Here is a 13461-nt window from a genome sequence, read left to right on the forward strand (position 1 = left end):
CACCCAGCAGAGCATAGAGAGGAAGCAGAACCATTTTCAGCCCACTGTTAAGACAAGCAGAGCTCATATGAAAATCTGGGCTAAGCTCAACCAAGCATTCAGTCCTTCCATTAAAAAGAAATCCATGGTAATCTTCAACATGTCTGTCTCTTGGGTCACACTGTCTGCACTGCCCCAGGCTGACTGACATCAGGCGGTCATAAAGCTGCCTTTCGCTCTTTCTGGGGTTTTTTCCCTTTTTCCGTTGTCGGGTTTTGTTTCCTCTGTGTTGTGTCTTCTTTCTTGGATCACGGTCTCCTCTTGGCAGAACTAACCCTTCAGTGGCTTCTTGAGGAAGACCACATGGGAAGTGGTGTCCTTTAGACCCTGCACGTCCAAAATGCTCACTCCGTTTTCATACGTAGTTGATGCTCACTCTGTTTTCACACTTGGTTGAAATGTGGGCTGGGTATAGAATTCTAAGTTGGAAAATGTTCTTCCAGAATTTTGAAGACGTTACCCTATTTTATCTTGTTCTTAGTGTTGTGTATTGCCCTTGAGAAGTCCAAAGCTGTTCTCGCTCCTTATCACTTGCATGTCACCTGTTTTTTTCTTCTTTAGAAGTCTTTTGAATCTTCCCTGTATAATTAATCTAAAATTTCACAGTGACCTTTTTTTTCCACCTTCTAAATTTATTTTTTAATTGAAGTAAGATTGCTTTACAGAATTGTGTTGGTTTCTGCCAAACATCAACATGAGTAGCCAATGGGAATTTGCTGTATGACTCAGGGTACTCAAACCAAGGCTCTCTAACAACCTGTAGGGTGGGGTGGGGAGGGAGGTGGGAGGGAGGTTCAAGAGGAAGGGGACACAGGAGGACTTTTTGTAGGTTCTTCTCTTGTATTAACTTAGACACTCTGTGGGTGGTCCATGTCTTTCAGTTCAGAGAAGTGTTTTTGAAGCTGTTTTAATGAATTCCTCCCTCCTGTGTTCTGTCACCTCTCTTGTAAAACAGACCTTTGGGCTGATTCTCTATGATTCTGGATCTTTTCCTCCCCATTTGCTATTTTTTGTTGTTGTTGTTGTTGCTGCTGCTATTTTGAAGGCAGTTTTCCTTTTCTCTCTCTAAGACCATCTTTCCTCTGAATGTCCTCTCTTTTGGGCATCTTATTCTTATTTCTTAATGTAGTATCTTAATCCATTGACTGTATTAGTGATTGTATTTTTATTCATACTTTTTCCTCTTTGTGTTGTCTTTGTTTCTCTCCTTGTGATATGTCTTTGTCTTCCATGTTAAGCATTAGTGTGTAGTAATTCTTGGTTGTCTGCTCATGATTGAAAGTTGGGTACTAATAGCTGATTGGAATCTCTTACTTCGTGGGAGAGTCTTGTGTTGACTTCAAGATTCACTGTATAATGAGAAAGGTCGGCTTTTGCTGGAGAACTTCTGATTTCAGGATCTTAAAGTCATTCCTGTTGAGTTGATCAGACTCTCCACCTGTCCTTGGAGGTGTTTTCCAATCTCCTACCTTGTGCTGCCAGTTTGTGAACAGTCTGAGGTAACTAAAAACTTGGAATAGTTTTTCTACACCTCAGGTTTCTTGGCTGTCTTGAGTCAATTGCTGCTCTCCTCAGTGCTTTTTAGTTTCCAATATGTTGTGTTAAGTTTCTTTCCTCTTCACCATAATTTTAGCAGAACTCAGACAGACAGAATCAGATGAGTGTGCTCAGTTCTCCATCTTAATGCCACAGCATGTGTGTCATTTTCTAAAGGCTTTTTTATAGAAATATCAAATGCCTATTTTGATGTCATTTCACAGGATATCTAGTAAAGTTTAATGAAATATAAAAGCTACCATTTATTGGTTATTTCAAGCTAATGTATAGTTCCCAAATTATCCTTTGTTCAAAATAAAGTTATTGAATAAGCAGTTATGAACACTTTGTGAAGGCCTAATTATGGAACAACTCACTCTTTTCTGAAGATTATTTTTTAAGGGGAAAAAAAATCTAACCATACATGTGGACATATGTTACGTTTAAATTTTAAAGCTTAAAATTAATTTTTTTAATGACTATTTTTATTTCATCCCTATGGCTTTTATTACTTTTACACAGTATTACACAGTAAACACTCATACTCCAAGGCCAAAAATATTTACATCTTGAAATCAAATCAGAATTTTCAGTATAGAAATGTTAACAGAATGTTTTATATTTTTATTTAGCTTTTTACCCTGTGAATTTTTCTCCTTTGCTAGTTTTTTTCCTTACATTGTAATATTTTGTCTTGTATTTAAGTAGAGAAATGTGAATGTACATGGTTCCATTTCATTCATCATTTATTGAACATAGATTATTGACTACTTGTAATGTAGCAGGCATTATGTTAGGCATTGGGGGTGCAACTGTATGTAAAATGGTTCTCAATCTTAGCTGTACTTTGCACTTCCCTGGAAAGCTTTTTAAAATTACGATGCCCAGGCCATATCCCAAGCAGTGAAAATCCAAATATGTCAGAGGTAGGACACAGTCATTAATATAAATCATGATTAATCATCTTCAGACAAAAGGGAGCTGTTCAACAGTGGAGCCTTCTCAGAATCTCTGTGAGTTCCTACTCAAAAGTTCGTGGGTGATTCCAATATGCAGCCAACATTTGGAATGACTGGTCTGATAAGAGAGTCCAAAATTAAACATTACTTAATTTGCCTCATGATAAATATCATTCAAAAAATAAGTGAAGGATTTGACAATGTGTGGCAGATTGTGTGTTCCAAAAATGTCTGCAGCAGCATTCTCAGTCCCATATGCTCTCCCGGAATCTTGCCACTTACCATCAAGGGGTAGAATCTTGTTTCCTCTCCACCTCGAACATGGGTGAGCTTATGACTGATCTAACTAATAGAGGACAGTGGAACTGATGCTGTGTGAATGAGCCTAGATCATAAGAAGTAAACAGCTTCATCCTGGCTTTCTCTCTTGGGATGCTCCCTCTTTGAAACCCAGTCTTGATGCCGTGAGAAAGTCCACAAAACATGGAGAGTCCATGTCAGGCTTGTGATTGACAGCCCCAGCTAAGGTCTCAGCCAGCAAACGCCTATTCCCGTATAAATACGTGGGAGTGAACTTCAGATGCTTCTCAACCTCAGGTGTCCAGCTGAAGTTCTAATTCATTATGAAACAAATAATCCATCCTCACCCTGCCCTGTAGGAATTGCCAGCCCACAGAGTCCATGGCCTAATAAATGATTATTTTACACCACTGAATTTTGAGGTACCTTGTTATCCAGTTATATTAATATATTCAGTTAATCAGAGTATATAAAGGGAAATCTCACCCAGCTAAGAATGTGGAAAAGCCTTCCCTAAGAAAGTAAAATGTAAGCCAAATATGCAAAATGGATTATAAGCCAAAATGTAAATGTTAAAACTATGAACATCTAGGAAAAAACATGGAAGAAAATTTTTACAGCCCTAGAGTGAGCAAAGGTTTCTTAGATAGTATCTAAAACAGCATAAACCAGAAAAGGAAAAAAAAAAAAAAGGATGAGTTAGGAAACAGTAAAGATTTTTAAATGTGCTCTGTTAAGAATAACATGAAAAGTCAAAACATAGTTTGGGAGAATATGTTCATCGTACATATACCTGACAAAGGCCTTGTATCTAGGCTATATAAAGAACTCTGACAACTTAATCCAAAGACAAGTACCCAGTTTTTTGAAAAGCAGAGGGTTCAGAAGATCTGAATAAATCCAAGCACATGAGAAGATACTTAACACCATTTGTCAACAGAGATATGCAAATTAAAGCTGCAATGAAAAACTGCTACACACCTAGTAAGATGGCTAACATTAAAAAGATGGACAATACCAAGTGTTGGCAGCGACAAGGAGCAACTGTAACTCCTGTGCATACGCCACTGGTAGAAATCAAAACAGTCAAGGTGTAAAAAGCATATCTGAATTTAAATCTTTTATTGTAAGCCTGTTTTGTGAATAGTTTCATAGAGTCAACAGGTTAGATTTTGTAGAATTCAAGTGATTTAGTTGAACATTGTATTTTCTTTTTTCTTCTTTTTCAGTTAAAAGAGATGTTTCCAGGCTTTCGATTAGCCCTTCCACCAAAACGCTGGTTTAGAGATAATTACAATGCGGACTTTTTAGAAGATAGGCAATTAGGATTACAAGCGTTTCTTCAGAATTTAGTAGCTCACAAGGACATTGCTAACTGGTATGTAACAAATTGAATAAGAGTTATAAATGCATTCCAGTAACTGAGTTAAGCTAGAGAATAAATCTAGGGCCATATTTATTCAAGCACAAAAACTATAAGGTAGGAGTATAATTACTTATCCTGTCTAAAAGCAGTAACGGTGATTTTCTTGGCCTTTTTTCAGTAAGGACTTATTTGGTGTTTGATTTTTATTAACACTTCCAAAAAGTGTAGCAAAGTTAGACTTTGTGTGCCATATAGTCAAACCATCCACCAAGCTGTAAACTTGATTTCAGTATTTTAGTAATAACTTAAAACAGTAGCTAACATATTGGTAGATTTTTGGTAAATATGACACCATATAATTTTGACAGTATTTTTAATTCTCCAAAGTAATACAGAAATCGTGAAATCAGGTTAATTTATACAGAGAATGAAGTAGAAATACCAGAAACTATTAGAAAGAGAAAGAAAGGATCTATTTCCTTTCTTTATTTTTTGTATCTGAATATATTTACAAGAAAATTGCTAAATGATCTGATTGCATCTGGGTATCTAATCTTGGAACTTACATTATCAGATAAATTAGAACCGTTTTGAAAAAAATTAGAGAGCATTTATAGCTTCCCAGGTGCCTCGGTGGTAAAGAATCCACCTGCCAGTATATGAGACAGGGGTTGGATCACTGGGTCAGGAAGATCCCCTAGAGGAGGAAATGGCAACCCACTCCAGTGTTCTTGCCTGGAGAATCCCATGGACGGGGGAGCCTGACGGGCTGCAGTCCACGGGGTCGCGAAAGGCTCAGACACGCCTTCGTGACCAGACAGCAGCAGAGAACGTTCACAGTGCTGCAGCAGCATGTCGTGTGGGCGCACTTCTGTCACAGTCTCCAGCAGTCTTCACCCTTTCCCTAGCGTCTCTCTTATTCACATCGCCTCACGTTGCACGGCACACGCGCTGTACGGACACACCTTGCTTCCTAATGTGCACTAAGCTCAGTGACTGCATGAGGCCTCTGCCGCCCTCCTCCCTCTCCTCTAATAAGGCAGCCGCAGGCCAGACCCCTCCTCCCGTTCCCAGACCCACTGCTGAGGTTGCCTCCCTGCTGTCTCCCTCAGAGGTCTCAGTGTGACCTCAGACCTAGAACAGATGTCACAGCGCATTCTCTCCCTTTCCCCCAAGATTCAGCCCATTGTCTACCCAAAACCCAGTCATCTGGACACATCCCTGCCTTTATACTTTAAATACTACTCAAACCTGCCAGCTTTTCTCCATCCTGCCACTGCCACTCTAGCCTAAGAGGTTGCCTCTCGCTTAAATTACTCCTTTCCACCACTGTCTTCCTCAGCCACTCCTATTTCTGAAGCCCATTGGAGCCACAGTGACCTTTTGTAATGCAGTTTAAGTCCTCCTTTCTGGGCCCTGACTACATGTCTGTCTTTCCCACCTTATGTTTCATTGTTCCTCCCTGCTCCCATTCTCTACATCAGACATAATTGGTCTTGTACTTTTTTCGAGTCACCTGTTCCTTTTTTAATAAGCTGTTCCTAGAAAGGCATTTCACACTACTGCCCTTGCTCCCCTGGCCCCAGCCTAGATGACTCCTTCAGCCTTCAAGCAGACTTCACTTCCTTAGGTCGGTCTCCTGACCAACCCCTCATCCATCACCACCACTAAAAATTAGGTCAAGTCTTTCTCATTGTATCTTCTCTGCTGGTTCTGAAAGTTAGTTCCTAATGCCTTAAGACACCCGTTGCATGTAACTAACTTCTCTCTAGAATGATACTAGCCATATACCACCAGTCTTAAGAGAACTGAGAAAATAGTCACTCATATCATTGGCAATAGGATTTAATCCTCATGTGGAGTCCCAGCCAAAAAAGGCTGGTTGGAACTTAACTTTAGTAGCCTTTCAGTTTGTAACTATTTCTGTGACTATTTGACTGTTCTCCCACCAGTCTGAAAGGTACATGCACAGAGTAGGTCATTGGCCCTTTGACCCACCATTCAGTGTGCAGGGTCTGTTAGCATAATGCAGCCGTCCATGTCGAAAAGTCCTTGCTGAATGAGTGGCAGAGCTGCTGATAGCTGTTATTATACTGCTTATAAGAAAAAGAGGGTGAAACAAATATGATCAAAATTAGCGATTGTGTGTTCTTGTCTAGGTGGTGGGCAGATGTATGCTCCCTACTATTCTGTATTTTTTTTTTAATATCTCTCCAAAGGGGGAAAAAAAATTAGTGTGAATTCAGATATGCAAAGCAGGAATAAAAGCCAACAAGCTCTAAAGTCATAGAGAAAACCTTGAAGAAAATATATTTTATACCATACCATAAAATACTGTTATCTCTAAGAAATCAACAAATCCTATCCCTTTTCTCTTACTCCTTATTCAGTAAACCTTTATATATTTGTATTGAAAATATGGCAAATTAAAATTGAATTTATTCTATGACTACATCATCTTTTTATTTAATGAAATATTATATAGTATGAACCACATTGATAAACTCATGATTTCTTGATTTTTTTTAAACATTAAAAATGTGTCTTAGTTGACCTGTATCTTTTTTTAATTATTGGTACTAGATCTCTGTAGAGTACACATTCAAGATGCTGTTTCTAAAACAGTCCTTAGAACAGTGATAGTGGTCTTGTTCAGTTCACAGATAGATGTTTTCAGGAAAAGAAAGATTTCTTGGTCAAGTAAGTTGCAGAAAGGTTTCATTTAACATTCCTAGAATATTAAAGGTTCTAAAGTCTTGCACAAAAACCTGTCGTGTGCCTCACGCTTACCTGCCTGTGTGTTTTTGTCATATATCTCATACTGAAGGAATTCAGTAAGATAACTTAAATAGACTCTAAATTGTGTATGTGTTGCTGTTGCTGTTGTTCAGTCGTTAATTCAGGTCCAACTCTGCCGCCCCATGGAAGTAAGATGAGCGTAGAAACCTTGTTTGTTCTAGGGTACTATCTTTTTCATGAGTGATGAGTAGCATTTTTTATTTCACATTTTAAGCAGTTTCTTACTTAGTATTTAAAACATGACTTGGCAGAGGGAAGAGTTATTAATCTATATCTTAAGAATTTGTCCCTTTTCGTACTAAGAAGGATATAATAGAAATTGAGGATCTATTTACTAATCTTAATTCCTTTAAAGACATTCGGCTTCTCTTCTAACAAAACAAGGGAGATTACAAACTTCTACTTGACATGATACAGACGGTAAAAGTGAAAGGAATTCAGAGAAGGGGAGGATCAGTCCTGTTTGCAGTGAGCCAAACAACACTGCAAGTAGGGAGTGGGGTTTGAGGACCATGAATGACAAATTAAGATTACGGGTCCATCTGTGAATCTCTTCCAAGGGAGGAAAGGGGAAAGACAGAATCCCAACTCTTCTTTATAAAAACATGAAACTGCATGTTTAAGAATCACTGTTTAAAGTGTAGGTTAGTTTACATCACCTGTTGGTACGCCTGTTAGCATCCTGTCACAGTTGGAACGGCAGCATAGGAAGTCACTGTCTCTATACGGCCAAGTAATCGTTTGATATGATACTAACTCTTAACGCAGTTCTTTCACTTCACTTTTTGATTCCTTAGCACCTCAGATTGCAGTTGAGATCCGAGGGATTTAAGAATTGTTGGTTTAAGTGTTTTAAGAGAATAATATTTTCAGATACATTTAGAGAATACAGAATAAAACAAAAATGTGAATATTCTCATGATAAAATCTCTTAATGGTTTGTTCAATAAATGTTTATTTAGGTCTTTTATGGTATATAAGGTATTGCAGCTACACAAAGAAAGGTTCATTAGATGCTAATCCTTTATTTAAGAAAACTAAATAGGAAGAAGACACACCAAAAAACTAAAAGTTGGATATCTGTCTTTTTCAGAAGGGGAAGAAAAGAGAAAACTTTTAACTGGAGGAGTTAGAGGAGGCTTCCTAGACGGTGGTATTTAAGTTGGGTTTCAAAGAATTACTGGTATTTGAACTGACAGAGAGAAAGTAAAGAAGGACTTTCCAAATGAGAAGGAATATTACATCAAAATGCAGAAGCAAGCAGGCCCAGTCCTGTACCCAAAACAGCATCTAACTTAGCTTGTCAAATGTGTAAAGATGGATGGATGGGGAAGGTCTCTCATAGCTGTATAGTTAAAATATAGCTGTTGTTTTATCCTGGCTTCTGCTATTTTGAAATAATTACATAATTTAATCAGCACAGCAAATATCTTACTACTCCATGTTTTCAGAATTACTACACATATATCCTGATTTACCAGATTTTTCTTCTTAATGCTTTAAAATGCAAGAGTTAAAATTACATATATTTTCCTTATATTACCATCCATCTATAAGGGGTTCAGTGCCAGAATTCAGTGTTTTAAATTCTACATCTGTTTTAAAAGGAAAAAAAGTCCAGGTATATCTGGATTAACAGAAGCTCATTATTTTAAAAAAAATACTATCCAAACATTTTACATGAGGAATCAATTGAAAGAAATGAGAATCTTTACCCCTTGAAAAGAAAACTTACTTGGAGAGACATGATAACCATATTCAGGTGTTTGAAGGGCTTGTGATGGGGAAAAGAATCAAATGAGGGCTTCCCTGGTGGCTCAGGGGTAAAGAATCCTCCTGCCAGTGCAGGAGACACAGGTTCCATTCCTGATCCGGGAAGATCCCACACGCCTCGGGGCGACTGAGTCCAGGCGCTGCAGCTGGTGAGCCTGTGCCCTGGAGCCTGGGGACTGCAGCCGCTGAAGCCCGCCTGCCCCGGAGTGCTCCGCAAGAGAGACCCCCGCCCCCAGAGTAGCCCCTGCTCTCCACAGCTAAATACCATGCAGCAGTGAAGACCAAGCGTGGATGAGATGCGTGAATGCATGAACACCCAGGAAATAGTCAGTCAGATGATAGTTAGCTCTAAAGGCAGGCTTCTCCACTGTCAGGCACATCATGTTCAAACGCAGGTTCTGAATTAGCAAGGTCTGGAGTGGAGATGCGGCATTTCTAACTGGTTTCTCAGTGATGCCGATGCCGCTGGCCTAGGACCTCATTTTGAACAGCAAGACTAACATGTAAAACTCAGAATAAATGAAAAGTTAGAGGAAGCCCCCCTAAACTCAGATAAAAAAGTTACATATCCTTCCAAGCTATCTGGTATAGAAATGTGTTCTGCCTTTTGAGTAAGTGAGTTTACCTTAAGTATTAGAAGAAACTAGGGTAGGTAACTAGCAGTGGTATTAAAGAGGGAATTATTACATGGGATATATTGAATTAATGACTTCTTAGGGGTCTCTTCTAGTTGTAAAAGTCAGTAAATTATAAATTTTGAGCAAGAATATCTAAAGTAACTTTTTAATACATGTTCATATCTTCTCATGTGTATAAGTTGTTTTTATATATAAAGAGACTATCATGAGAGGTTGAGTTAACCTTAGTATTTTTAGAAAATGAAGGAACTCAGTTATGTAAGCAATAACTTAGATATAAGCAATAGCTTATATAATGCCAGGTCATGAGAATGAACACATTATTGCTAAGGTTGGTTGGGCGATTTTTACACAAAACATTAGTTTGGTAGACATTTAATTATGGATAGTTTTCTTTTTAATGCAGTAAAGCTAAATATGTTGTATTCAGATACACGTAAACTCTTACCTAATTGGGTCTCAAAGATCTTATGCAAAGTTCAGTTTTCTGAGCTTGGTAGTGAAATACTTTTAAGCAATTACTTAACTGATTTTAATCAATGTCTCCAATTAGAAAATGAAGTAATTAGACTAAATGGTCTCTAAAAGTCTCCCCCTTTAGCTCTAAGTTTCTTATTCTTTTTGTTGTGCTTCTTTATAAATCTTGAAGTGATACCATCAGAAGCAACCAAATTCTAACCTTCTTTTAACTCTGAAGACTTCTGGTCTTACATTTTGCTGTCTAAGCTTACTTTCTCATGAAAGTAGGAATATCTGTTGAAAACTAAAATCCATCTCAAATCTGAGAGTTCTGCTGTGTTATTTATCTACAGAGTGAACAGAAGTTTGTTCTGATGCTCTTAGGAATTTCAATCCTTTTTTTTTTTTTCCTAATTGCATAGCTCTTACAAATAAATTCATTATTTTTGAACACTAACTCTGTGCTGTGCTAATTAATTGGTTCAGATTCTGTACAGTCCTGAAACTTGTCATCTACTTTTTGATGAAGCAGAAGACTGCTTAAACAGATAATACTAATAAGACCTTGTGGAAGTCCCGTGAAAGGGATGTCTTGAAGGTGGTGTCGTAATGCGTATAAGAGCACTGAGCCTGGTAGCATGTAGAGGAGAGGCTGGACCAGGATGATAGCGGCAGGCGTGAGACAGCACCATTTCTGAAGTGTCAAATACGGAAGGCGGTTAAAGTTTGAATGTGCGCGGGTACTTTATGCCAACACCAAGACCTCAGCTTTGTTCTTTCTTGTTAGAGGACACACAGATGGGTTTTAAGGTGGGTTAGACATAAAACATTTGTTCTGGAAGCATTTCGTGTTAGAAGGAATAAAAGTGAAGGTTGGGACACAAATGAGCTGAAAGTAACCAGGTGAGCCATAATCAAGGTGTAAACCAGGCCCACACATCCGCCACAGGAACGGAAGCATGAGCCCTTCAGCCTCACACCCACCAGTCCAGCTCCTGCACGGCGACCCTCACTGCCACCAGCCTTGAGAGTCCCTGTCCTCAGGGCTATAGTCAATGTCAAATTTTGTTATTTTCTTTTTACTAGTTGAGAATACTGAAGAGAAGTAGTAACTGATAAACATTTCTATCTGAAATCCCTCATTAATTTTTTCATGCAGCGACCTTTTGTGCTTAATTTGGTTTTGACAGAATTAGTATCTAGTATTTTAGTATGTTTTTTACTTAGCTCTTTTAATGAGTTGTAGGCATTATTTTTAGCTTTTTTTAATATAAATTTTGAGATAAAGAGCACATTTAGCTTTAAATTACTGGTCTGTTAGGAAACTGGGATATAAACAAATACATACCCATGAAAGAAAAAAAAAAAAACATTATGAAATAGAAGGTGAAGATTCACTGAGTGAAATAGTTTTTTAAGAAATTTGAAAATTACAGTGAAACTCTTCTAAAGGAAACTCTTTCAGGAGACTCAAAGGAAGAGTCTAAGTTACAAGGCAAATATGCTCTGATAAAAACAGTGTTGAAGGATACCATCTTTGGTTTCCTTATCTTTGGTCACATTAAATTAACAATTGATCACAATTTTAAAATAGGGATTTCCCAACCACTGTAAAAATTTAGGTACTAAAGAGAGCAGAAAGGTGGTCTTTTCTTACCTTTCAGTTCCAGATGATTGGCTTTTCTCCTAGATAGATTTCTCTCCTATCCTGATACTACCTTTATTATCATGGTCAAATGAAAAGTATTAAGCATTGAATACAGAAGAGAGATTAGGGGTTATATTGAACTTATCAGTGAACAAGTAAAACTTTTTTAAAAGAATTGACTTTTATTTAATCCATAGGTCACTTAAAAATATAGACTCTTTGGTACTTTATTTGAATTTACTTGATTTATTTATAAATCATACATTGATGATATATAAAAAATCACTGAGCAGGCCATGGCAATCAAATGTTTATCAAATCTAAGTTAAGTTCTCTAGTCAGTGATTCTCAAGAAGAGGGAAGAGCTTGATTTTCTAGGCAGGAAAAAAGGATCAGAATTTTTGATAAAGCAGTTGTTTTCTCAAACACGTCTCTCTATCAGACATTCTTGTCTGCCCCTTTTCTTGGATAAGAAAAAAAGCTTGAGAGTATTAACTGTCTTCCTCCATCAGCTGAGTCCTATTGAAACAGAAGAAATGTATTGAGCACCTTAAAAAAGTGTTTTGTAAATTACAGTTGTGATGCCAATTTTAAATTTCATTCTTATGCCACAGATTAAACAAAGTGGGACATAGAATATAACCTTAGAATTATAGTGAAAAAAAAAATTTAGAGAATCCACTGGACTTCATTTGAGTAGAACTCTTGTTTAGTCACTCAGTTGTGTCCAGCTGTTTGCAACCCCATGGACTGTAGCCCGCCAGGCCCCTCTGTCCAGGGGGTTTCCCAGGCAAGAATACTGGAGTGGATTGTCATTGCCTTCTCCAGGGGATCTTCCTGACCATCTCCTGTATTGCAGCTGAGTTCTTTATTGCTGAGCCACTGAGGAAGCCCAGTCATACTAAGTATCTGCATTTTTAACACACACATAGAGCTGTCTCTCAATCCCAAATTACTTTTTAGAAAGAGGAATGTCATAGAACAAGGAAGTTCAGTTTTTACCTTCTTAACCTGTTTCTGATTGTTGAAAAGTATAGATATAACTATCCATATTATTTCATTATTTTGAAATTTTGGGTACTTCATAAATGGGATGGTCAGAAATCTTTGTCTTGGACTCTCTAGAGAAAATATTTAAGTAAATTAATATAATAAACATAATTGCAAGAAAAACCTTTAATTTGTAATTACTTTAGAATCATCTCCTGAAGAAGAAACAATGATGTATAAATTAGAAATTGTATTTCTTCATAACAAGATAATGACTTTTTTAAACTAGTTCAAATTAACATTTCTCTGAATGTAATGCTATGCCTGTTCATCATTTAAGTTGCTCTCTTGTACTGTTATTCAGATTTATGTTTTATGTCATATAAACTATGTAACAAATTCAGAATCTCTGTTCATGTTCATAGGATCTTAGAAATAACCTAAAATCTTTGTATCTTCGATAGATTTTATATTTGTATTTTGTTACCTGTGTGAAAACACATAAGCCATCTTGCTTATTTTCTTGCTTATCAGAAGAACCAACGTACTTAAAACACCATAACTTCGGAATAACTTTTGCTTTCTGCTGTCTTTTGTAAACTTATTTGTACCCCAGCTATTTTTTCTTTTCCTTTGAAAGCCTTGCAGTGAGAGACTTTCTTTGTCTGGATGATCCGCCAGGTCCGTTTGATAGCTTGGAAGAAAGCAGGGTAAGTGCCGTATTATATATCACGTGAAAAGAGGAGCAAATAATACCATACAGTAGCTGCATTGTCTCTTGAATGGAACAGCAAACAGCAAAATTACAATTTCAGGCTGGTAGTTTTGCACAGAAAGCTTTTAATGTTCGAGTCAAAGCCTTCTTTCATTGAAGTATATGGACCTAATTCAGTAAAAAAAGTAAAATTTCTTACATGTCATATAGTCAGTGAAGCTCTAAAATTAAATCCTACA

The 13461-nt window shown here is 37.4% G+C and overlaps 1 protein-coding gene across 14 annotated transcripts in view; it reads left to right on the forward strand.

Annotated features, from left to right (window-relative positions):
- Window positions 1-13461, forward strand: part of SNX16 (sorting nexin 16) — a 33125-nt gene that overhangs the window by 11949 nt on the left and 7715 nt on the right. For all 14 annotated transcript variants that reach the window (XM_015097944.4, XM_012184194.4, XM_015097945.4 and 11 more), the window contains 2 exons: window positions 4064-4212; window positions 13148-13217. In XM_015097944.4, coding sequence (XP_014953430.1) covers window positions 4064-4212; window positions 13148-13217 — 219 coding nt within the window. The remainder of the gene's footprint in view (window positions 1-4063; window positions 4213-13147; window positions 13218-13461) is intronic.

This window comes from Ovis aries, chromosome 9 (genome assembly GCF_016772045.2).
Source record: "Ovis aries strain OAR_USU_Benz2616 breed Rambouillet chromosome 9, ARS-UI_Ramb_v3.0, whole genome shotgun sequence".
In the NCBI taxonomy this organism is placed as follows: Eukaryota; Metazoa; Chordata; class Mammalia; order Artiodactyla; family Bovidae; genus Ovis; species Ovis aries.